Genomic DNA, 25,602 nt, shown 5'->3' with positions numbered 1-25,602 from the left:
CAGACGAATTACAGGAAGTAAGGGTGGGTCTTTGCTGTTATCTCACGCTGCCTATAAAACTCAATGGAAACGAGGGAGCATTGTGTACTGTTGGGGGAACACAGAGGCAGGAAGACTTGAATAGAGATGTGGCTGCAGCATCTAGTAAGTGTTTTATCACGCCTCAGTTCTGGATTCACAGCTACACTGCTCAGTTCTGCTGTACAATATCCTCCATGCTGCTGCTGCTTCTTGGTGTGTGGGAGAGGGAGAAGTAGAGTTCCTACTCCCCCCTATCTCTGTGCGTCGTGTATGGAAGACATAACAGCTAGTCTCAACCCACCAGCTGAGGGAGGACTTGATAATTAGAAAGCCTGCAGATGGGAAAACTGTATATAAATGCCATTTAATGGGCAGAAATATTGCTACTCTTCATGTACACGCACATATGGCAGCTTATTCCGAACCGCTAAGTTAATTCTGCTTGACTGATTTCTAAGACTATATGTTTTTAACAGTTTTTATATAGCACGGTTCTTCATCTCATCTTGTCTTCCCAGGATGCTGTTAAGGTGCTGCTAAAGCATTCGGCTGATGTCAACGCTCGTGACAAGAACTGGCAGACCCCCCTGCATATAGCTGCAGCCAACAAAGCTGTGACGTGTGCCGAAGCACTGGTGCCTCTTCTTAGCAATGTTAATGTATCGGACCGGGCAGGGAGAACAGCATTACACCATGCAGCCTTCAGCGGTCATGTAGAGGTACGGGGCAGAAGCTTATGCCATTGGTCTTCGGGGTCTATTCCAACGTAACCGGCAATCATCGTATGTTGTGTTTAGCGGTAACGCTTTAGCAGCAGCACTTCGTGAATTATTCTGTTAGGCTGCTGGGAGGCTGATACTTTTTCAGCAGCAATCATATTGAAGCGCAGCAATGTTCTTTTAGAGACATCTGCTGTCCAATTTTAGAAACACTGCTTGAATGTACTCGGTCTATTCAGTTCGCCCCTCCTTGTCACATAGGCGCACTGAAATTGGCAACTTCCTGGCGGTGCTGCATAGAATTCAAGAATCCTGCTGTTGTGCCTCCTTTCTAGATCCACATTCTGCCCTCTATGCATTTGATAATGATATTTTAAGCCTACTTTTCTTATGAATGCAATAAAGAAAGTCATTTCACGTTCAGATTTACTTTTAAAGGGGTATGCCTCAACTTTTGAGGATTATGGCATGGCCACTGGACGTGCCAAATATATCTGATGGATGCGGGTACCAGAGACCTGTAAACTGGAGCCTCACTACCCCAATCCCAGCCAAGATTTTGGAAACCGCCATACTCACTGTTCTACCCTGTTTCCGTAACGCCCATAAAAGTAGATGGGAGTTTTTGGAAAGGGCGTAGAACAGCCCATCCTCTGTAGTCTCCGACCTCGGTGGCGATGGCTTACAGGCAAGTATTCCCGTCTAGGCAAATGATTGGTTGGGATGCAAATATCCCTTTTTTATTGCTCTTATGGATGCATACGCTCATAAAGTTTAGATGAGGGGAAAAAACTGCAATTCCGCTATCTTTGGGTCTGTCTTGTTTTTAATGTGTACTTACTGCGTCAAAAATTACCTAACTTTATTCTACGGATCAATACAATTACAACGCTACAAAATCTATGTATTTTTTGCTGTTCTATCTTTAAAAAACAGTATTTTTGGAAGAAAATCTAACATTTTCTGCCGCTATCTTCTGACTACCATAAGCTTTTTTTATTTTTGTTTTTTTTTTGCATCGACCATATTTCTGTGAGGGCTTGTTTTTTCAGGATGTTCTGTAGGTTCTGTTGGTACTATTTTGGAAGACATATTTTTGACTTACTAATTTTTTTTCTTGGAGAGGATGTGACCAAAAAAGACTATTATGTTGTTTTTGGTTTTTTTTCTGACAACATGTGGGCCAAATAATGCATTACTTTGATAGATTAGGCTTTTGCAGATACAGCGATACCAAATATGTTGGTTTTTTATTAAAATGTTGTAATTAGAAATATGGAGAAAAAAAGTATAGATAATGGACAAGCGGCTGGTGGGCGGGGGTCCCGAGCAGCAGACCTCCGTTCATCAACTACTGATGACCTATCCAGAGGTCATTAGTGGGGGGAAAAAACAAAAAGCAGACAGCCCCTTTAATTTCACCTGTGGTGGCCCTGCATGGAAATTGAACACGTACTGCCAGGGTTACACTGGCATGCAATAGGTGCACATTTTGGCGGTCTACACCTGCTATCGCCACTTCTCCAGATCATAGCTGACCAAGTTCTCTGTAGGTATATGGGCAGCCCACGATGCACCTATTGTATGAAGAGGGGTGAGCCCCTTTATACGGAAGGCACATTTTGTGCTGGCAGAGTTCATATGAAGACTGGCGTTTTAAAGCCTTGGTCTTAATAAATTACCGCCATTGTAATCTGCTTACTGTCAGACACTTTCTACAGTTAAGGCATTTTTCTGCTTTATAACACTGTATGCCCTGGACTTTGACAATAAAGTGCCTGCGGAGTAATTATTGTTTTGTTCACGATTTCTAGTTGATATCTTAGGCTCTTTGGCCATTTAAGAAATTAGTCAAAACTTCTAACAGCGTTTCATAATGTTCTGATCTTAAAGCGGAATGAACGTGCGTCACTTGTCATAGTTGTCATCGCCAACAGATTTCTTTTATGTTGCAGATGGTCAGTTTACTTTTATCACGAGGTGCCAATATTAACGCATTTGATAAAAAAGACAGGCGGGCGATCCATTGGGCAGCCTACATGGGTAAGTTTTTTTTACATGCTGGGTCATTTTGACCAAAATTTGTCAAGTTTTATTCAGTCACTTAAATAAGTCAATCATATCTGAGGATGGGGTGTAGAATGCCCTGGAGCTCACCGCCAGTCTGGTTCTCTTCCAGTTTTCTTACACTTCTCTGCGCCCCAGGCCTGAAGAAAGGCTCCAATGCCAGAAATGATTATGTATGCTGCACATAGTGCAAGGTCTGGATGCCAGACAGCTTTGCCAGTCTAGAACCACCGGACTATCAAAGATATGTGGCATCCTATCACCGCATGGAACTTTTCTCAAGGTCCCCTGGAGCCATGGTTGGGAAACCCTGTCTTGGACCATCTATTTAAAAGTTGTACACTATGCTACCAAAACTAATTGGACACATGAGTAAAGGCCCATTTATACACAACCATTATCACTCAAGTCGCTCAAAAGCCGTCTTTTGATCGATAATCGTTGTGTGTAACTGCACTGACATGGCGCAGTTTTCGTTAAGCCGTCACTAATAGTTGTCTTTCAGCATGCTGAAAGACAACGATGCGCCTCATCAGGGATTTACAGCGGGATACAGCTGATACTATTGTTTCAGCTGTATCCCGCTCCCTGATGACAGGCGGGATATGAAGAACAGACCGGTCCAGCTCTGTTCTCCATACCCCGCATGGAGTGCTTGGCTGTATAACAGCCGAGCGCTCAATGCAGAAAACAGCTGGATGCAGAAGACAAGTGGGTACACCCCGCTTGTCTTTTGCATCCTCCGCTCCGAGAGCTTGGCCATATAACAGCAGGGCACTCGGAGCGGGGAACAGCTGGGACACCCCACTTGTCTTCTGCATCCTCCGCTCAGAGCGCCGGGCTGTGTAACAGCCGGGCGCTCCGAGCGGAGAACAGCTGGATGCAGAAGACAAATGGGGACACCCCCGCTTGTCTTCTGCATCCTCCACTCGCGGCGCAAGGTGCTCATCTTGAGCGATTTATCTTGCGCTGTAAATGACACAACTATTATTGCTCAAAAGTCGATCAAAATACATCTTTTGAGCGATAATCGTTGTCTAAATGAGCCTTTTAGAATAAAGTGGTATTTATTTACATATGTTATTACTTAGTGGGGCTCCTTTGGCTCTAATGGCATTGGATACTCTCCATGGCATACTTTATATTAACATCTGGTATTCAGCTGGTATTTCCTTCCATTCATCCTGCAAACTTCTGGTGAGTTCTCTCAAAGAAGATGGATAGTGTTCGTATTTTCTGACTCGACGTTCAAGCTCATCCCAAAGATGCTCAGTAGGGTTCCAGTCGGGACTCCAATCATGAGACATCCATACCCTCAAACCAAAGTAAAACCGCATTGAATTTGAGACTGTGTGTTTAGAACTCGTGACTATCATAAAGCCGAGGAAATCTCGCACACATATGACCCCATTCTTTTGAATGGGGTCATACACATGAGCAATTTTTTATTTCTTTTTTCCTTGCATTGCGGTGTGGAAAAAATTACAGCATATCCTATCTTTGGGCGTCCCTTCGGAACGCATCATCCATTGTCTTCAATGTGGCCGCAAAATACATGGCACAGCGTGTGAGGTGCACACAAGTGCCATGCGAAGTTTCCCATTAAAAGCAATGGGAAACGCTTGCCGATCCTCTGGTGCGGCTACAAGCTACTAGGATTGCTACTTTCCTGAAGTGATGTAAGGTGTTTTTGGCTTCTGCGGGCAAATCTCACGTTCCCGGGCGCAATATTGGGCCGAGTTTTATGGCCCGATATCTCCCTCTCCCGTGTGAAATTAGGCTGATAAAGGTGTGCAAATTCTTGTAAGATAGTGCAGTTATCTCATTAACCATATTTATTTTGTACATTTATCAGTCGTGTCTTCATGTTTTTGTGTTTTGTTTTTTTTCTTCTAGGTCACATTGAAGTTGTCAAATTACTTGTGACTCATGGAGCAGAAGTCATGTGCAAAGACAAGAAGTCCTACACACCCCTGCATGCTGCAGCCTCCAGTGGGATGATCAGTGTAGTCAAATATCTGTTAGACCTGGGAGTAGATGTAAGTTTAAGCAAGGTGCACTTCAGGGGTGTCAAACTCACTTTCACCGAGGGCCACATCAGCTTTATGGTTGCCTTCAAGGGGCTGAATGTAATTGTAATAGTGATCCCAGTAGTAATTGGGTCCTCCATAGCGACCCCAGCAGTAATAGCAACCCCCTTCCTTCCTATTACCCTTTGCCTGGGCAGCATCCCTATAAGCATTGCATTCACCCGGAATACAAATCTGGTCCGGCAGCAGCCGCTGCTGAAACTGTGGCTACTAACCACTCCCCTTAGCGTCTGTGCGGAGCACGCAGCCGCTGGGTGACTGAAGTCAATGACCACAGACTGTACTGCCGCCGCCGGACCACGGCTTACAAGTTGGGTGAGTACAATGCCTATTAAGATTCTGCATAGCTGCCGGGCCACATAAAATTAGGGGAAAGGCTGGATTCAGCCCGCAAGCCTAGTGTTTGATGTGTGGTGTACTTTGCAGTCACCTTGCATTTCCCCTGCCTTAAGGCTTCCCATCCTTTAGTTTGTCTGGACTTGTTCATAGTCATAAGCACATCAATCTCTTCCCTCCCTCCTGCAATTTATGTGCACTTTTTTTAAAATCAAGAAATATTTTGAACCATGTATCTGTGTAGAAAAGATAAGAGAAGATCATAAAAAGTGGAAGACAATTCGGTAGTACAACTTCAGGGCTCCTACCCACGGGTGTTTTTTTCTCCCTCTTGCGCTGCGAGAGCAAGTGAAAACACTCGACTCACAGCGCAAGAAAAACGCTGTGATATCGCCAGTGTTTTAAATGGGGCCAGTGGCAGCAGCACTATCCCTATTGAAACCATAGGGAGGATATCGCGGACTTCTGTCAGAAGTTCAACATGCTATTCCATTGCTTTCAATGGGGTCGGTGCTGCTGCCGGCCCCATTAAAAGCAGTGGTTTGTGGCAACCCCCGCAGCATGATTTTCGGTGAAAGGCTTGAAATATAAGCCCTTCCCTGAAAATCGTCTCTAGCTGGTTAAAAAAAAAAAAAAAAAACTTTACTCACCCCTCCGTCGCTCAGATGCGTCATCCAGCTGGCTCCCCTGCACTGCTGTCCAACCCCTTTCAGCAGGTGGGGATTTAAAAATCCCTGCCTCCTGAAAGGGCTGTGCAGATTAGCTGAGCGCTCAGCCAAATACAGCCAGCGCTTAGCTATTCATGAATGAATAGCTAATTGCTGGTTGTAATTGGCTGAGCGCTCAGCCAATCAGCACAGCCCTTTCAGGAAGCTGAAAGTGCTTGACAGCAGTGCAGGGGAGCCAGCTGTAGTACCAGCTAGGGATGATTTTCAGGGCCCTTCCCCGAAAATCGTGCTGCGGGGATTGCCACAAACCACTGCTTTCAATGGGGACGGCAGCAGCGCCGACCCAATTGAAAGCAATGGGATAGCATGCTGGACTTCTGCCACAGCTGTGGCAGAAGTCCGTGATGTTCTCCCTATGTTTTCAATGGGGCTAGTGCTGCTGTCGCTGGCCCCATTGAAAACACTGGCGATATCACAGCATTTTTCTTGCGATTTGAGGCGAGTGTTTTCACTTGCTCTCTCACAGCGCAAGAGAAAAAAAAAAACACCAGCGGGTATGAGCCCTAAGGCCCATTTAACACAGAGCGATGATCGTTCAAAAATCACTAAAAAGCGATCGTTTGAGCAATAATCTTTGCATCTAAACGCACGGCCATTGTGCACGTTTTGGGCACTGCTAGCTGTTCGTTAAATTCAGTCCAACCTAAAAATTCTAACTCAGCCTTATCCGTAGTTCTCCACGGGGAGTGCTGACAGCATTGTTTCCCACTGGAGAAGAAAGGACCTGAATGCAGATAAGAGACCTTGGGCTATTAACTGCTTTCAGCTAAAGGCTTCATTTGCACACTTAATTGCTCTTAAGTAGCTGAGTAGCTACTTAATAGTTTATGCAAAATGATCGCTCAAAGTTGTCACTCTGTCGTTTGAGCGATCTTTGAGCGATCATCGTTCCGTGTAAATGGGCCTTTGCTTGTAAACCCATGTTTCTTTTAGCCCCTTTAGGTTGGGATAGGTGACACATAGGCTACAGTGTACCACAGCCTTTAATTTAATTCTGTGTGTAGCTGCTTGTTAAACAGCAGTAGTACTTGCTTTGCACGCCATCTTATTTTTCTTCCCTTAATTTCTCAATTAGATGAATGAATCGAATGCCTATGGGAACACCCCCCTTCATGTGGCCTGCTACAACGGACAAGATGTAGTGGTGAATGAACTTCTAGATTGTGGTGCTAATGTGAACCAAGTAAATGAGCGCGGGTTTTCTCCTTTACATTTTGCTGCTGCATCGACACACGGAGCTTTGTGCTTGGAACTCTTGGTTTGCAATGGTGCAGATGTGAATATTAAGGTAAGAGGCATTACATTCCTTTTTATGTTTGCATGATGACAAGTTAGGTAATAAGATTTATAGGTCTCTAGACCCAAAGTTACTAATGGCATGGTTGTCCTGACAAAACAAATTGAATTTCTTAAGGGCAAAAACCAATGCCTATTTTGTGACTAAAATTCTTAAATCCATCCAAGCTCATTACTATGGCCACTGGTAATCAGGAGCATGCAAATAACTAAACTAGCTTGTTCTACATGGTGTCCAAAACCCTGTAGAAGTGAACAGCATAGCAAGCTGCACTGTCTCCACAACTCAGGAGTTAAAGAAACTGCATACAAATGGGGCAGATTTTGCCTTAATTGTGATGGGATGGCACAAAGGTTATCTTATCTTAACCTATTAAAAAGCTATTCTCCATTGAAAAGTAATTAAAAGTGTAAATAAACCACCTTGATTGCATGGCTCACCATGATATCACGTCAAGCTATAGAAGAACCCCCATTCACTTCTGTGGTGTTATGGAAGACCTATTTGGCTCCGATGGTGATCCCCCTTTTAAAGGAAACCTGTCACTTTTACATACGACGTCCAGTCTGAGGGCAGCAGGCTGTAAAGCGGGAGGAGCTCAGCAGATTGCTACGTAGTTTAGTGAGAGAATAACTCAGAAAGAGAAAGGATTGAAATCAATAAAACAAGTTATACTATGCATAAAATTCCAGCAGGTTGTCTTACTCCATGATTGACAGCTCAGCACGAGTTTACATATAGGAATAGCTGTCAGTCATCGATAGGACCGCCCACTGGACTCCTAAATATACATAAAGCAGGAATTTTAAATCTGTAGAATACAAGTTTCTCACAAAACTAGATCTGAATCTGCTTCCACAAACTGGGCTGTATGTTCAATGTGACAAGCTCTCTTTCAGGTAGGCTACGTTAGGTGGGACCATTTTGCAGCCAGTATCCCAGACTTATATATGTGTGCCTATGGCCGCCTGCTGACGACCGGGTCGGATCCGGCTGCGAGAGAGACCCGATCCGGCTGCAGAGACCAGCGCGGCACTCACCCGCTCCCGCAGCTCCGGCTCTTTCATGTGCCGGCTGCTGGGCAGCCGGCGCATGCGCAGAGCGGAGCTGGCGGCCGGGAGGTAACGTTTCTGTGCGGGGCACTGCGAGCCCCACACAGAATTAGTGCATGCCGTGGTTTGTTTTCTGCGCGTGATTGTAATGCAATCCTATGCAGGCGTGTACGGGCGGAAATTCTGCAGGGAATCCCACCGCGGAATTTCCGCCCGTCTTCAGGAGGTCTATGTGTTTTAGATACCGGTAGTTTTCTGCTGTTTCTCATTAAAATGGCAACATTTGTGGTTGCATTGCAAAGCATATTTAACAGTTTTCTGGCATACTTGGAAGTCCAGGAACACATATTAGACATGTACGATAGAGGATATCCTCCTCCCTACCTAAACTAAACAGTCACCATAGACATTGTGCGCACCCAGTTCTACTTATTTAATCCCGACTTTCGTCAGCTGACCTGTTGGCCTTGTATAAAATAGTGGTTAAAATCAACTTTTTTGTTGCATTGTGTTATGTCCGTAGGGGTCACCTTTTTATTTAGTGTGAGGTTTTCTTTCTCTTATGTAATCTACTAAGGGACTGCTTGCAGGCTTGAACTGTAAAAAAAAGATTGCAGGCTTCTGTTTTTATGTTATAAAACACTAAAAACGTGAGTTTTAGCTTAAAAGCTTCCTTGACTGAATCGATTAGCAAAGCTCTAGCTGCTGGAACCTCCTGGCGATCGGCGCTGTTCTCTGGTGTATACACAAATATTGGATTATATCACTCATTGGAATTCCCAATCAGCGACCTGATTTGTGAGGTCGAAATGCCCTGATAGAATATAATCAGGGCTTGTAGGGCAGTTCGCTTTAGCCCTTTCCAATCCACTGTCTGACGTCTGAAGACATTATGATTTACGGCTGTACAGCTCCGATGTTAGAAGACGTCCGTCTGGGTGCTCTTACTGTATATTGCCAGCCTCTCTGCTGTTGGGGCCTATCCAACGTGTCACCTCATGCAGTACTGGCTTTAGCCAGTATATAGCGCCGTTGTATAACGGCAGAAAAAGAGTAAGCCCTCTAGGAAAACCAGGATACAAATTGGATTGGAAAGGGTTAAGTATCAGTAACAGGAAGGGTTAGGTTGGTTGCATTAATTGTCGCGCAGCACCATGGCCTCTCTTAGACTCAATCCTCCTTTTGTAGTTCAGCGCTTTAACCCTTGTGCCACACAACGGTTAAAGGGGTTATCGGGCTTATATAAATCATCTATGCTCAGGATAGGCCATCAATATCTGATCGATGCCTGGACCCCTGCAGGTTAGCTGACTAAAGGCGCTGCTGCACTTGTGCAATTGATGCTGCCAGTACTGTTCGTAGCAGCTGTTCCAAGTACCACAGTTGTTTTATTCACTTCAATGGGACCGCACTTATATAATCAGAACAGCCGCTCCAAAAAGTACGACGTTATGAGCACGGATAGGATCGTACACCTATGGAAACATTGAAGAGGCTGCAGCACTTTTGCAGCTTCTTCCATTGCAGACTACCGTAGCGTATCAACCTTAAGAAGCTTGGTAAGTAGGGATCCATAAATGTAAACTTCCTAGAACTGCTGTGCAAATATAAATATGGATCTGCATTAAACATGTATAAGTGTAGCCTGAAATGAAAGGGAGGAGTCATTTTTGGAAAAACTCTGGGAAAGTAATGGTGCGGAAATTGATATTTTTCCCTGTGGAATTTGGTTTCTGCTATTCTTAGACGTCGGAGCTTTGACTCTGTTAGACCTTTTGCATGTTGTTAATTGTATTCATCAGCAAAACCAGAATATTCAGAATTCTAGCATACTTTCACAGCTATTATGTTTACTAGAGGGAAATTGTAACCAGATATTATCCCATTGAGTAGAATGATTGGTCTGTGATTTATTCTATTAGTTTCCATGTTCCGAACTCGAGATAGATTTTTCAGTTGTGATCCTTATTCTCATGTGTCATAATGGTTTGCTTATCCTTTATGACATTTGGTATTTTAACTGGTGGTGTTCTTCTGCCCTGTAGCGCTAGTAGATCCTAGCAGGACCAATGTGGTGCGTTTTTTATTTCTCTTTGCCCCCTATGAAAGGATTATGTAATGCCATTCTCTTGATATCCTGTTATCTATAGATTCAGTGGTCTTTAGCAGTTACTTTGAGTTGATGGTGATCTCTGACTATAAAAGTGAATGGACCATGTCAAATCAGCGGCTAATGGCAAACGCTTCAGTCTTAAGTGCTTTCAGAGGAAACGGATTACGCCAAAGTTGACCTAGTTTCTTGACATCACGCATGGCTGGCTGGCTCAAGCATGCATTCGGAGACTGTTATACATACAGCACATTTATTATGGTTGAACAAGCCGCCTTGTTACAGTGAAAACTCTTAGGAGGTTCTATATCTTTTTTTTTTTTTTTTTTCAATTCAACATCAAAAGCTGCCGCACATCTAAGGAATCCTTCGCCGAACGCATTTTCTGTCTCGGAAAACAAGTCTAAAAGTTTAACATTTTGATCACAACAAAATATCTAAAGTGATAACATTGAAAAGAATTAGCATTAAAAAGAAGATCTCGGGGTTTTTGTTCTGACTTGTAAATCAGATTGTAAAATTTTACTAAGCATCCGTTATCAAGGATGATGAAACCATTACGGAAATACTGCACATTATGAATAAAATATGCCGAAGGTCTTTTTCTTGCTTTAGCGTTGCACTTTAGAGGCCGCTCTGTTCACATTTGCTTTGGAGGCTCCGTTGTCAATCATTGTCTCACTTGGTGCTGTTCTTTCCATCTAAACAGAACCCTGATGGACCCCATTAGAACTCCATACGGTTCATCGGGTGCCTTTTGGTATCCATTGTACAATGGATTGTGACAGTGTGTCTCGGCTTCTGTTATATATGGAAGGCACAACAGAAGCTTGAGCTACACCACTTGCTGCCACAGGGGTCTGGCGCTGGCTTGTTCCCCTCTCCCTCTTAAAATATTGTGTATAATTGAGAAATAATCCAATTCTCAATGTCCACACTTTAAATATAAAGGGCCACTTTGATGACACCCCCCCTCCCACACACCTTTTTTAAATTCTCTGCACCCCTGAACTGATTGTCTGTTACACTCTGAAGGGCTCGGTATTTTGCAATCACTTCCATGCAGTGTAACTCTGTTCCCTGCCTGATGCTTATCAGGCACCATCTTGAGATTAGTTTTTACTTTCCCATTTGAAATCTATCCCATGATGCATCCATCAACACAGCATTTAGTTAGAAGCTATACCATTCTGCCTGCATTAGATAGAGGCTATACCGTTACTACCTGAGCTGAGATGTGTGATCTCCTCTATTAGCACGGTGTGACAGGAGCTGTATCATCACCATCAGTAACTGATAGGAGTGCCTCTATCCCCATCTAGCCAGTTTCTGTGCTAGGCTCCGTGTAACCACATCACACAGACTGTGAAATTGACTAGTTTCAGATAGCATAACCCTAAGTAGATCTTAGCTCGTCGGAATTGAGATCACGTGACCATCTGAGGAGTGGCCAGGAGCTTCAGATAGAAAAGAATAACTAACCAAGGCAACACTGATCAACTTTTATATCCTGGGAGAGGAGAGCTAGATCACCAATAAAAAGACAAAAATAACTGGAGTGCCCCTTTAAGATATCAAGAGCCGGCGCTCGATCATTCACAAATTACATCACTGAATGGCTGTGATTGGTTAATCGAGCACCGGCTCTGATTGGCTGAGCCAGCAGCGCTCGGGATCCAATCACAGCACTCGCATGCTGGAGGCGGGCTATTCAAAGCCCCATTCATTACCAGGAAGAGAATGCGGTCAGCGTGGAGGACACAGCAGCCTGCCACAGCGCCGCCAGAGACTAGCTCAAGGCATCGGAATGCCGCCAGCTAGATGAGTTTAAGACACCCCCCTCCCTCTTCCCCGCCCCCCCAAAAAATAAGATGTAGTGCCTCTTGGGGCAAAAATTAATATGACAGTGTCTTATTTTCAGTGAAACATGGTCCTGGATGTAGTATTTTTTCTAATTTATATCTTTTTTGTCACTATACAAACTTATAATACATGTTGCAAGACATAAATAACGTTCTTGGGTATTTTGATGCATAAATACAGCGTTGGAACGTGTCAGTGTTTATGTAATTTATGTTGCTGCAATGTAGACGGTGGCCATATCTATTAGAAGGCTCGGCTACGGATTCAGATAACTTATAAAGGATAAGAAAAGTTCTGAAAGCTCGAGGCTTTGGGGGACAAGCGGCTGTATTGATGTGCGATGGATGTTTTTCCCGTATATAGCTGCTCATTTTATTTCATGTGAAGTCTACAGATTCTCGTTGTTTTTATCTTTCAGAGTAAAGATGGGAAGACTCCTCTGCACATGACTGCTATTCATGGTTGCTTCTCCAGGTCACAAACAATAATCCAAAATGGTAATTGTTTCCTTTTTCCGAACGCAGATCTCCAAATACCTCTTGTTATTGACTTAAATGGGTAAACAGAATTCAGTAGGCTCCGAACCTCCCCCTAGTGGTGGCCAGAGGTAGACAGAATTTTATCAAGAAAGGCCTCGTAGAGTGGGGAAAACTAAACATACTCTCTAAATGTGTCCATAGACGTCCATTGCTCAGATGAAACCTTCTGGTCACCGTCCGTCTGATAAATGTTAGTATACTGCAGAAAAAAACAGTAATGGCAGATCTTCTTAATATACCACTAATGTATGAAGTGGGGAAAAAAAAACATTTTCTCACTTACGACATGCCAAAGTATATAGACAGTAAGGGGGGGCTCACACAGGGCGGATTTGCCACGGAAATTCCGCATGCGGCCGCTAATCTCGGGATTAGCCAGCCATGTGGACGAGATTTCTGAGAAATCTCGTCCACACGGGACAGCCAATCCGCTGCGGTTAATCCGGCCGAAGCTGCGGCGCAGTTTTGCCGACCACAACATGTCCATTCTTTTTTCTTTCCGCCGCGCTCTCCTCTATGGGAGCGCCGGCCGCAGCGGAAGAGCGAGCGGCCGGACCACTTCAAAGCCGCCACGGGTTTTTACGCAGCGCTTCTCCCGGCGGAAATCTCGCGGTTTTTGCTGCGGCCAAACTGCGAGATTTCCGGCGGGAATCCGCCCGGTGGGAACCCACCCTAAAGATATACCGTGCTTCATTTGCATGCCAACTTTTCCAGCGGAGTGTATAGCTTGGCCTATGAGTCTCCCTATGTCAACTTGGCACTCTTCACAAGGAGAAACCATTCCCCCTCCGGACACAGGCATCCAAAACAGAGAATTCCTGACGTGTGATCTCTCCTGAGGTCGGGGAGTCTCCTGTCTGAAGATGACATATTTTGGTATGCGGAGTACACGTTGCTTTGTAGAAAAAAAGTAAAGAATGCTTCTGTCTGGAATCCACAGTGATTCCACAGGTGGGGTGTGCTGCGGAGTCACCATGGCTTTGACCCCAATACATTGAAGGGGGGAAATCTGCAGTGAAAATCTGTGCATCGGTTTAGCAAAAAAAAAAAAAAAACACGCTGTGGATTTGAAAATCCGCACCCAGGACCCCCCACTGATCAGCTGTTGGAAGGAGGGCCGCAGCCTCCTAGACCAGTGATCTCATGTTCATTCAGCACGTGGCCATTCAGTATCTCTGTCCTATTCAAGTGAATGGGATTGAGCTGCTATATCAGGCGCAACCACTACAAAATGTATGGTACTGTGCCCGGTATGCAGTGAAGATGCCTCAACACCTGCCCAGTCACCACAGCCTCTTTAAACGGCTGATTGGCAGGGGTTCCCGATAGCGGACCTCCAGCAATCTGATGTGCATAAGTAACCTGAGGGTAGGTCATCTCTATCCAATCCCTATAAAACCCCCTTAAAATGTTATTTCAGGACATTTTTTAACTCTTGCTATTGATGACCACAGATCGCTGACCATAGTGACAATGACATGGCTAATGGAAGCAGAAAGCGCCGACCATAGAGCAGCAGTCCAACTTGGTATTGCAGGCACTGAAATAGATGACCGGTGAGGATTCGAGCAGCGGATCCATGCCGATTATCCATTGACGTGTCAGTCATGGATGGCAAACATTACAAATGTCCCAGAATACCCCTAATAAGGGATAATAGCATTTCCTGCTGGCATGGCTCTTTTTTAATTAATTTCTTCAGCAAAATTGCCATTCTGTTTGTTGCTCGTGAGGCGGACAGCGTTTTTACGTTTTATGAGCTGCACTGAATAGATCTTTGCTTATTTACTGCTTTGCCCTTTTCTTATTTTACCGGCTTCTGTTCCTCTTTCAGTCTCTGTTGTGGAAATGACATAAATAATTCAGCTTTGCCTTTCCCTACTGACCTCGTGACAATTACTGATAAGACTTCTCAGAAAAAAATGACAGCATGGGCGTTTCCTTGTTTTTGCTATTGACCTGTTTTGGTACACTGCGTTACCGAGATAATGTGTTTTGGGTATGAAAAAAAATAATCAATCCCGTTATAGAATTGATAATTTTGGGAGATATATAGAGCATTTCTCTTTCTACTCTTGCTGTCCTCCTATATCTGTATATGCCCAGAAGCGGATGCAAGTAGACGCTAACATTCAGTGTATAGCTCTTGCTTTTGTAAGGTAGATGGCATTTATTCTAAAGAAATAAAAAGGTCAACCCATCAGGCCTAATAGGGTACATAAGCCAGAGGAGAGAGCCGCTACCTGGCAGCGCTGCTTGCTTTAGGCAATGGCAACTTATCAGCTGATGGAAACTTTCCTTGATAGATTGAACTTTTTGCTTGGGGCCTCTGCAGAAAAGAGTTGTCTCTCTTACTAAAGAAGTTTTTAAAGAGACTGTCAGTTTCTACGAGCCCCATAAACTAAAGTCCTGAGCGTTGAGACTGGGGATTCGGAAATATCGCGCTTACTCACCTGCCTCCCCATTCTCTCACCGTCTGCCACAAAGCCGCTGCTTCTTAGAGACAACGGATTACTTATGCAAACCTAATTCCGACGTGCGTATATCGGCCGGGTTTTCACGCTCAGCCGATATACACTCTCGCTCTGCAGGGGAGGAGGCGGGCCTGGAGCAGTGCACTGAGCTTCCGCCTCTTGCCACTATTTGCAATGGGAGGGGGCGGGGCGGGCAGAACTTTGCTCCACCCAGTCCCACCCCTCCCACTGCAAACAGTGGCGGAGAGGGGGCAGGAGCTCAGTGCACTGCTCCCGGCCCAGCCCGCCTCCTCCCTTCTGCAGAGAGGGGTAGCATATATCGGCCAGGCGTGAAAACCTGGCTGATATACACTCGTCGGAATAAGCCCTCAGAATGACAAGATTAGTCCTCTTCATTAGCTGTGCACGCATAAGTAGTGCACTGTATACAGGAAGTGCTGACTTTGAGGATGGACAGCAGGGAAATCAGGAGACAGGCAGGGGCTCATAGATGCTCAGTCACCTTAATGATGAGACGACCTCTTTTATAGATGGCTTATAGATAAAGCGGAAATTCTTTTTAAGCTGTAAATATAACTATACAAAGATTGAGTGGAATTACATATTTAATCCAGTAGTAAATGGAGAATGAGTTTAGCATACTAAATACAGAAATGGACATTGAAAATAATTTATCATTCTCATCTTAGTTTTCTCCTTAGGGAAGACCAGCTTTTAATCCCCAGTCATTGTTACAAGGCTTGTATAAAGAGTCTAACTTGAAGGAATGCTGCCTTCCAGTAGGCGGCGCTGTGGAGTTATTATTTAATCTCCTTTATTTACATCTTAGTTTTCTCACACATTGAAAAATCTATCTTTTCTTTTATGTTGTAGGAGCTGAGATAGACTGCGAAGACAAGAACGGGAACACTCCACTGCACTTAGCAGCCAGATATGGCCATGAGCTTCTCATTAACACTTTAATCACCAATGGTGCAGATACCTCAAAGTGAGTGACAGTGTGTATTATGGAGACCGATAGAACCTTGCCGTCAGCTTCTTGTTTTTCTCCCTTTGTCTTCTGTAACCTGCACAATAACTTTTGCCCCATGCATTTGTGTAGTTGCTCTCAACACTTTGCTTTCTGGTATGCTTTTATGGAGTTAGTGAGTGAGGTCCTTGTTTTGCCTCATATGTTTTGCATTTATGTATGACTCATTAAAAGGGTTTTCAGAGTTTTATTTATTAAAAATAAATGGCAGGTAATCCTGAATAACAATAGGAAAAAAATTATATACTCCCGGTCTCTGAACCGCTGCTGCTCCAGTGCCACATCTCCCATTCTCCCCACCAGCTCTGTTTAAAAGCTACAATAAGGGACATTCCATATACAGACTGACATTGCAACCAATGAGACGTCAGCGATGCACAACGGTTGACTGCATCTGTCAGGTTCTATATGGAACATCCACATCTGAAGGCGTCCAGAGCTGGTGGGTATATTTTTTTTTCATTGGTTTTCAGGAGTGCCTGCTGTTTAAGTCTTTAACGGTACAAGGCATACATTTATGTCCTGGAAGTTTGGGGCATGTATGGAGAGAACTGGCATCGATCCGCTCATAAACCCAGATGCCAGCTGTTTCTTACAGCCGACACCTGCCCGCAACAGCACTAATCAGCAGTACCACTGATCAGGGCTGTTAACCTTTTAAATGCCACCGTCCATTCAGATAGCGGCATTTAAATGCCCTGATCGATGTTCGGGGTTCTCAAATGGCCCCCTGTGATGTCATTGCAGAGTGTAGTGCAGTTGCCATGACAGCCGGGGGCCTTCTGAAAGTCTTGCCTGTACTGACCCACAGAATTAAGTTATGTAATTTTGCTGCAGTGTGTACGCCGTAGAAACAAGCCCCCCCCCCCCCCCCCCCCCAAGATGGCGGAATCTTTTTTTTTTTTTTCTCTTTTCCATTTTACTCCACTTAAAATTTTTTTGGGTTTTTCAGTACATTATATGGTACATAAAAATACAACCTGTCTCGCAAAAAACAAGCCCCTCAGACAGCAACCTGGATAAATAAGAGTTATGATTTTTTTTTAAAGTGGGGCGGAAAAATGAAAAGGGGGGGGGGGAGAGGAAACTGCAACCTTAAGGAGTTAAAAACCTAGAAAACACCTTTAATTTGTGAAAGATAAAAGTAACCAATAAGTTTAAGAATGTAGCGGTCCTTTTTGCCAATTTTTAAAAACTTTTTCGATCTTGGCTGTACTACAGTCATTAATGGAAAGCAGGAATGAGAACTTCCTTGGAACAAGACTCACATGCCTTATGCAGTGAATACATGTGCAGCAAACACCAAATCAATATTTTTACGCTAGCGAACATTCTTATTGGCGTTTTGCTATTTGCATAACGCACCCACTACATTATAAGCGAATGAGCGGTGCAACAAGCAATGTTTTTTAAGTTTAGTTGATGGTTTGGTCATGAAGCTGTGCCTACTGCTAGTCTCAGAGGTGGGCAGTCTGGTCTTCACAAGTATTTGCTCAAGTATGATGTCTGATCAGTCTAGAAAGTTTGGGCATGTACCCTCAGAAAAAAACAAAAGGGTGCCTGTCATTGAATGTAGTCAACAAGTGAATGCAAGGCCTTTGTAGATAATTAAGACAGCACAGCAGGAAACAAGAATTTAGCAGGGAAAAAAGGCCTTCCCAGATGAGTTAGGAAATTTCTGTTGTAGATTTAGAATGTTTTTCTGGAAGAGTGCAAGTGATGGCTATCTGTGTACAGTGCTGGAAGGATGTTTATAACAAAAGCACGGAACTGGGTAAAGTCTTGGCATCTATTGAAGATTGAGTACTTTCCTCATTTATCTGACCACTAAAATGTGACCTCTTCCAGACGAGGCATCCACGGAATGTTCCCGCTACATCTGGCTGCACTGAGTGGTTTCTCCGATTGCTGCAGAAAGCTCCTTTCTTCAGGTTGGTTTTAGGATTTGGAATCCTATATTACATGCATTTTATTAGTAATCTGGTTAAAAATTATGTCTACTGAATTGTGAAAGCTTCATCATCTCTTTGCATTTCGAAGTGTACCTAATTGGAACTTGTTTTTTGTTTTTTTTTACATAAAATTGGATGCATCTTAAAATGTTTGTGTGATTTTTCATTTTTTTTATTTTAAATGGCCTCCAGGTAGGTAACAGTATAAAATGACAATTACCTTTTTTTTAAAAGGTCCCTCTGGCTCCAATACCGCTGCTTCGGTCCCCACTGTTGGAGGAAGTGATGACCTCTCATTCGTCGGTCACATGACCACTGCAGCCTATCACTGGTCTCAATGGTCATGTGAAGCTTATGACACTGTAGCAGTGAGAATAAGGGCAGTGGAGCTGGAGATGTGAAGGGTTAAACGGGTTGTCCCACTTTTAACGATTGATGAATTATCCTCAACATAGGTCTTCAATAGCAGATTGCTGGGATCTCTTGCAATCAGGTTAGTGTCTTGGTGTGTAGAGCTACTTTTTGCTGAAAGCAGACACCTCCGTATACTGTGCAGCTGCCCAGGCTGGTATTGTAGGCTGAGTCCCATTGAAGCAAATGGGACTTGGACTGCAATACAAACCCAGGTTGCTGCACAATGTATGGACCTGTTTGCTTCCAGCAAAAAGCAGCTCTGTACACTTGAGATGTCGACCCGGAGGAACAGCTGATCACTGGGGATCCCGTCCAGCAAGCTCCAAGCAATCTGTTAGTGATGACCTATCCCGAGGCTAGTTTGCCAGTAGTTCGAAGTGGACAGCCCCTTTAAAGCTATGGTTATTTTGTGCTGTCAGCTACCCTGAGGCCATTTGTTTTCCCTTTTTAATCTCAGACAACCCCTTTTAAACAGTGTCGCTCATACATTTGTTAATGTCCTTCCTGCAAATAATTTTTCCTGCTGCTTGTAAAGTTTATTACAAGTCATTGTCAAGTGTCTGTTTCTAAAATTCGAGCCACATTCTCAAAATAATCCTGGTCACGGTGGTTGTATGGACAAACAGTTTTGTTCATTTCCTGACTAGATGACACTTGTTTTTTGTTTTTTTTGTTTACAATGTTTTTTGGTACCTTTTTTTTCTTTTTCCATCTTGATGTATTATGTTACTCTGATACCCATTTCCTCCCACACCAACTTTCACCGCCTAGCTGTAAAATAAATGTGAAAACCAAGTTTGTTGCATTGGTCACTTCAGGCCCCCTGCAGACGGCCCGGTTGGATCCTGCTGCGAGAGTTCTTGCAGCGGGATGCGAGCTGTGCCCTTGCATTGGCTGCCGCCTAGCCTGGACATGCGCAGAGCCAGCGCGTTAGAGGTGATGGTACAGGCCTCTGCACGGCTCGCTCAGAAATGGGACATGCCGCGATTTGTTTACCGCGCAAGTTTTCACGCGGTCAAATCGCGGCTGTGTGCATAGGATTGCGTTATCTAAGGCAATCCTATGGCAGCGGGCACAGGTGGAAATTCTGCGGGAAATCCCGCCCATATGCAGGAGGCCATAGTCTCGGGGATCAGTGACAGTTTCTCCTGCTGGTGGCACTACGAACCTGTCTGCTGTATGCATGTCACAAAGACTACCGGTATGTACAATGCCGTGGCCCGTTTTTCTGGTTGCTAGTCCTCTTCCTGAGCTCGTGGAATACTTTCTCAATGACTGCACTTACTTTTCTTAGTGTTCTGCATATCATTACAGTAAAAGCAAACGTATTCTGGAAATAAAGCCTATGCGACCTCCTTGATGATACAGGTTACAAGGGGAAATAACGAAATATAAAGACGTTGCACTGTAGGATGTTTATTATGTCACATAGAATAGTAGCAGTGTGTTCTGTATTTCTAGGTTTTGACATAGATACTCCAGATGACTTTGGCAGGACCTGTCTTCATGCTGCTTCGGCTGGAGGGTACGTTGTGCTTCATTAAAAAGAGTCAGCAAAATGTTAAAAACATTTTCTTGTGTGAGCAAAGATTTTCAAAAGAGATTTAATTTATTTCTGCGTCTCGTAATGGACTTCCAAATTACTATTTCTTTTCATTTAATTTATTTATATTCACATTTAAGCCTGACCGGCTTACATATTGGCAAACATACATTTTATCTATGGACATTGATGTGGATGGGGAGTTGAAACCTCCTACGTTTGGTGACTTAGGTCACCAAAGGGAAACAAGACTGTACAAACTGTGAAGCCGACCTATAAATATGGACAGATCGCTGATGGAAACGTCTTCAAAACTCATTAAATGTGTGATTTCCCTTTCAGGAACCTGGAGTGTCTGAACTTGTTGTTAAACACAGGTGCAGACTTCAACAAAAAAGACAAGTTTGGGAGGTAAGTTTATTTTTTCTGTGCTCGCTTAAGGGTTTTTTTTAATACCTTTTAGCCCCTTTAAGTGAAACATGTGTTTCTTCATGTCTACCTGCAGCTGTTTCTAAGGCCCAATGCCCACGGCCGGGTCGGATTCTGACTGCGAAATCTCGCAGCGGAATTGGACCTGGTGCCGACCAGAGACTCCATACTTGTCTGTCTTGGCCGGTGTGTCGGCGCACATACGCAGTGCAGGGCATGACGCGGATCTGTGGCGACTCGCCACGGAATGGACTGCTTCCATTGACTGCAATGAAAGCTGTCCGTGTGATTGTACAGGGTCTGTCCTTGTTAGATAATACCTGTTACTTCGGTGTTGCTGCAACCCATAAAAGCTGGTTCAGACGTGGAGATTTTCTGTGAATCTGCAGTAAAATGCATTGCGAAGGGTAAAAAACGCACAACCTGATAGGCAGGATTGTAGAATCCATAGCATGCAGTCAAAGCCTTGCAGATTTTTCCGTTACGTGTATTGTATGTAGTGTGAACCCTTTACTGATCAGACGGATTGCCAGATATTTGCTGTTGTCTATTGTACTAATTCTTTTCTCCCTTTTTTCATTAAATGAAGAACTCCACTTCATTACGCCGCTGCCAATTGTAATTACCAGTGCCTGTTTGCACTTGTGGGGTCTGGAGCCAGCGTGAATGATCTCGATGAGAGGGGTTGTTCCCCGCTGCACTACGCAGCTACATCAGACACAGATGGCAAGTAAGTTGCGTTCATGTCACTATATGAATTTTCCTTTTGTGTTGCGCGTCAGCTGATTGAGTGGTTTTATGAGGACTCGCTGCCAAGGGTGTTGGAACTTCATCACATTTGTCTCTTTATGTTGATTAGAGAGAATGTAGCCTTTTAAGAAGGGGAGTTCCTGGCTTGTTCTCTAGACCCATTCTGACTGTCACGCAGTCGGCCACTTTCACAAAGAAGCACTTGTTTTGGCTCCTTAGCCCTTTTTGTCCAGAGGAAATCTCAGCAACACTGAGGAGATTCTGGGATTAAAAGAACCGCTCCATTCCGATCTAATGAAAAATATGTTGTGTGTTCCTACGGTTTGTCTCGTTGTTTGTTTTTTTTTGGTTTTGTTTTGTCTTTCCTGTTTTTGAAGGACTTTTCTCTTGCTAAAAAAAAAATAAAAATTGGGAGCACAATCTTTGCGTCACGATCAAGTAAACATAATGGTAACTTTTTGAAGACAGACCCTAGTCTGGTCTCTCGCTCACTAATAGACCGCCTGCAGACGCGCGGAAATTCCGAGACGGGATTTCCGCCCCTGGAAGCTGCCATAGGATTGCGTTAATAAACGCAATCCTATGCAGACGGCTGCACGAAATCTCGTGCAGCAAACCAATTGGAGCCCCGCACAGAAACGTCACTCACCGCTTGCTGGCTTTGCTCTGCGCATGCGCATGAAGGGGCCGCGGGAGCAGGTGAGTGTCACGCTGCTCTCTGCAGACGCTCGAGTCGGGTCCCGCTGCAAGAATTCTCATATAGGACAATTTGGTTTTCAAGCTTAAGCATATAGTGACTCATTACCGTTTGAAGCTCTTGTCCAAAAATAATTTTTCTGTTGCAAAATAACTTTAAGCTATAGCGTTATGTAATTTTTTCAAAATGTGCCAAATAGGCGATTTTATAAGCATTTTTATTTTTGTTTAGCCTATTTTGTATCCTTCTATTAGAAAACCACCTACCTGGTTATGCAGGTAAGAAAAAAGGTGCTAGGGAAGTAGGTCATCATCTAGCTGCATAGCTGAATGCAGAGTTCCCTTCTTCAGTGAGCCTGCACGGTCATTTGTGGTGCCGGCACAGCAGCGTACATACAACACAGCAATTGCGGTTTTTATTGCACTGATTCATGCATGTTTTACCCATAGTTTGTGTGTGTGTGTATACATATATACATACTTACTGATGGACTCTTGTCACTGGTCCCTGAACAGCGATTGGAGAGATATTGACCGAGCAGGATGTTTGTAAAGTTTTATTCTCTGGTGTTTATGCTGTGAGCCTAGAAATCCAGGGAATTCTATAATCCAGACACGTTGTTATTATATTAGATCTGCAATTCATTAGCCTTGTAAATATCTGCAGATGCACGAAAATGACCAAAAACTACTTGTACTGTTTAGAATTCTAACGGCTCGTTTCTGCCACCTAGTGACAAAGTTGTGAATTACAAAATGCTAATAAAAAGAACACAATCTGCTTCACCCTCTTTTTAAATCTTCGTTTTGTATTATAAATGCGTTTGAGCAAAAGAGGAAAAAAGGGGACAAAGGAGGGAACACACTAGTTTCATAATAGAAGCATCTCTGTGAAGTCTTATTGCATTCCGAGAGAAATAATTAAGGATAGTTTTGCAGTTATAGCATTTTAATGCTAAGCTGAAATAAATAAAAACATGTTAAATAGCGAGCCTATGGGCCTGCCGAGGTCTCCATCAGGTATTGTATATAACATGTTCAATGCCGTTTCAAAGAGTAATACTTAGAGGGGCTGTCCGAGTTATGAAAGGGCGTGCTAAGGGGTGTAATATAATAAAGCAGCTGGTTCTCCCCTCTCTCCGATCATTCCCTGCTGGCTGCTCCAGGTCTGCCTGCTGACATTAGAGGCTGCAGTCCGCCTGAGCCGTCTCCAGACAGGCTGTTGCTGGCAATGACTGCGCTCATCTCTGAGGATGGTCTTTGGACGTAGCAGCAGGTTTACGGTACGTCACAGGCGGTCTATAATCAGCACATCAGAGATCCAAGCCGCCGGTTGGGAGAGGAGAGTTTTGAGCTCCTTTGTTATGTTACGCCATAAGTGACCCCTTAGGATGCCTTTTCATTACTCGGACATCCCCTTTAGTTTTACAGATGACCATAGTTTTGGACTTTTCGTGTACTTTATGTGAAGAGTATGTGGGATCATAGTCCAAACCAATTAGCCTTATTTCATACGGGTGTTTTTATTCTCATTACTCTAGGTGCCTGGAATACTTACTAAGAAATGATGCAAACCCAGGTATCAGGGACAAGCATGGGTATAACGCAGTTCATTACGCAGCCGCCTATGGTCATCGTCTATGTCTAGAATTGGTGAGTGTATAGTGTGACATTAGTGTAACACTGGGAGGTAAATGTGTGGGGAAAGGGGAGGTTTAGGCCTCATGGCCCACGGCCGAGGACACGAAGGGTCTTCTACCTCCTACCTTTTGGGGTCTTCATTTTCTTCACTGCGGATGTGTGTGAAAGCATCGGCCGGCGTGCCATTGCACATGCGCAGTGAAGTTTGTTTTTTTTTGTTAAACTCCTGCACTACCGCAGAATCCGCAGCCCGTCCACAATTTAATTGTAGACGGGCCGCGGATCGGTCGGCTTCCGTTGACTTTAATGGAAACTGTCTGCGCAGGATTCCGCACTGAAATGGAGCATGCAGTGATTTTTCCGGAAAGAGGTCCACAAATCAAATCCACATGCTTTATTTCATTTGCAGACACCCATGTTTCCCTATGGGCGGTTTTACTTCCCTATCTTCAGCATGGGTGCCCCGCAAATCATACCCGCCTGTGGGCATTGTGCCTATATATTTTAAATGTCAGATTGGTTACTTTTTGGCATTAATCATAACTTTCTTTATGCTACGTGCCCTTAACCCTATGACTGCCTAATATCCTCTTAAATCATCCTATACATTCTGCAGGTTGGCACAGTGTGTGATGTGTCCAGTATTTCAATGAGTTATCATAAGACATCCATAGTATAGGTGATAAGTCTTATCGTTGGGGTCTCACCACTGAGATGCCCACTAATCCCAAAGACAGGGGTGTACTTGGCCATTTACATCACCCCCATTGAAATGAATTGAGCAGCAGCGCTCATGCATCCCGTCGCTGCATTCAGTCTCTACCTCTTTGTGGGCGGATGAAGCAAGCACACAGTGAGGAGGAGAGGGTCACAGGACCCCTGTTCTCGGGATTGGTGGCGAGATCCCCATAAATCAGACTTATCACCTATAAAATAGATTGGTGACAAAAATCTACTTTGGGAAAACCACTTTAAATTGGAGCTATTTCCAAGGTTTAAAACTTCACAGTTCCTTGCTTGTTAGTGGCGGTTGTTTGACATTGATGTAGGATCTATCATAACATATTTGGGGACTCTTAAAGGAATGCATTAGATTAGAACGAGTGTCTGTATTATGGCTCAGAGCTCCTTGTAAATACACGTTCATTACCAGACTAATCCTTCTCCATAAGGTGTTGGGCTGATGATGAGCTAATTAAATGTCCTTGTTACAGATTGCCCGAGAAACGCCCCTAGATGTTGTAAGTAAATCTTTTTTTTCTTTTTCTATGGAAATAAGATAAGTTTGTATTTACAGCAGACCGAAAACTCTTCTAGATTGCCTGTTTTGTGATTGAAGCCGGCCTGGTAATCAGCTGATTGCTGTTGGTGCAATCAGCTGCTATACCCCATCCACCATGTATTACATGTAACACAATGCCAGCCCAGGTCTGTAGAGGGAGGTGGGGCTGCAATAGGGGAACACCTAACCTTTGCCATTTGAACAGGGGTTGTCTTTGTGAAACAAGCTCATTAATTATGGCTGAGAACATATGCACTGAACTCAATGTCCGCCAGCGTACTTATCAGCCCATTAGTCTGTCCTTCTTTTTACAGAAATTCCACGGCAGAAATCCAAGACTGACTCTTGGCTTCCTGCCACGTATGTCGCTGGATCTGAACAATAGTTCAGTGAGGCTTATCTGCTGATTTTCCCTGATTCTGCGTATTTCGTGAATATCGTTTCTGCTACACATCAGTGGGGTATGAATTGCCTGGTGGACTGGATGCAGAATGTTAGTGGATTTGGTGAGGCACCACAATCCTCAGCAAATACTCAACATGTGACCATAGCCTTAGCGCCCGTCTACA

At 44.0% G+C, this 25,602-nt stretch overlaps 1 protein-coding gene across 3 annotated transcripts in view; it reads left to right on the top strand.

The window, feature by feature from the left end:
* The window catches only part of ANKRD28 (ankyrin repeat domain 28), a 121,347-nt gene that overhangs the window by 76,995 nt on the left and 18,750 nt on the right, over positions 1 to 25,602 (top strand). For all 3 annotated transcript variants that reach the window (XM_066584843.1, XM_066584841.1, XM_066584844.1), the window contains exons 5-16: positions 540 to 740; positions 2,696 to 2,783; positions 4,704 to 4,846; positions 7,037 to 7,249; positions 12,702 to 12,780; positions 16,170 to 16,284; positions 18,175 to 18,257; positions 20,154 to 20,217; positions 20,578 to 20,646; positions 21,254 to 21,394; positions 23,652 to 23,763; positions 24,966 to 24,992. In XM_066584843.1, the coding sequence (XP_066440940.1) occupies positions 540 to 740; positions 2,696 to 2,783; positions 4,704 to 4,846; positions 7,037 to 7,249; positions 12,702 to 12,780; positions 16,170 to 16,284; positions 18,175 to 18,257; positions 20,154 to 20,217; positions 20,578 to 20,646; positions 21,254 to 21,394; positions 23,652 to 23,763; positions 24,966 to 24,992 (1,335 nt within the window). The remainder of the gene's footprint in view (positions 1 to 539; positions 741 to 2,695; positions 2,784 to 4,703; positions 4,847 to 7,036; positions 7,250 to 12,701; positions 12,781 to 16,169; positions 16,285 to 18,174; positions 18,258 to 20,153; positions 20,218 to 20,577; positions 20,647 to 21,253; positions 21,395 to 23,651; positions 23,764 to 24,965; positions 24,993 to 25,602) is intronic.

The sequence above is a fragment of the Eleutherodactylus coqui genome, chromosome 12 (genome assembly GCF_035609145.1).
Source record: "Eleutherodactylus coqui strain aEleCoq1 chromosome 12, aEleCoq1.hap1, whole genome shotgun sequence".
In the NCBI taxonomy this organism is placed as follows: Eukaryota; Metazoa; Chordata; class Amphibia; order Anura; family Eleutherodactylidae; genus Eleutherodactylus; species Eleutherodactylus coqui.
The sequence above is the reverse complement of the archived record's forward strand: the minus strand, read 5'-3'. Positions and strand labels throughout refer to the sequence as shown.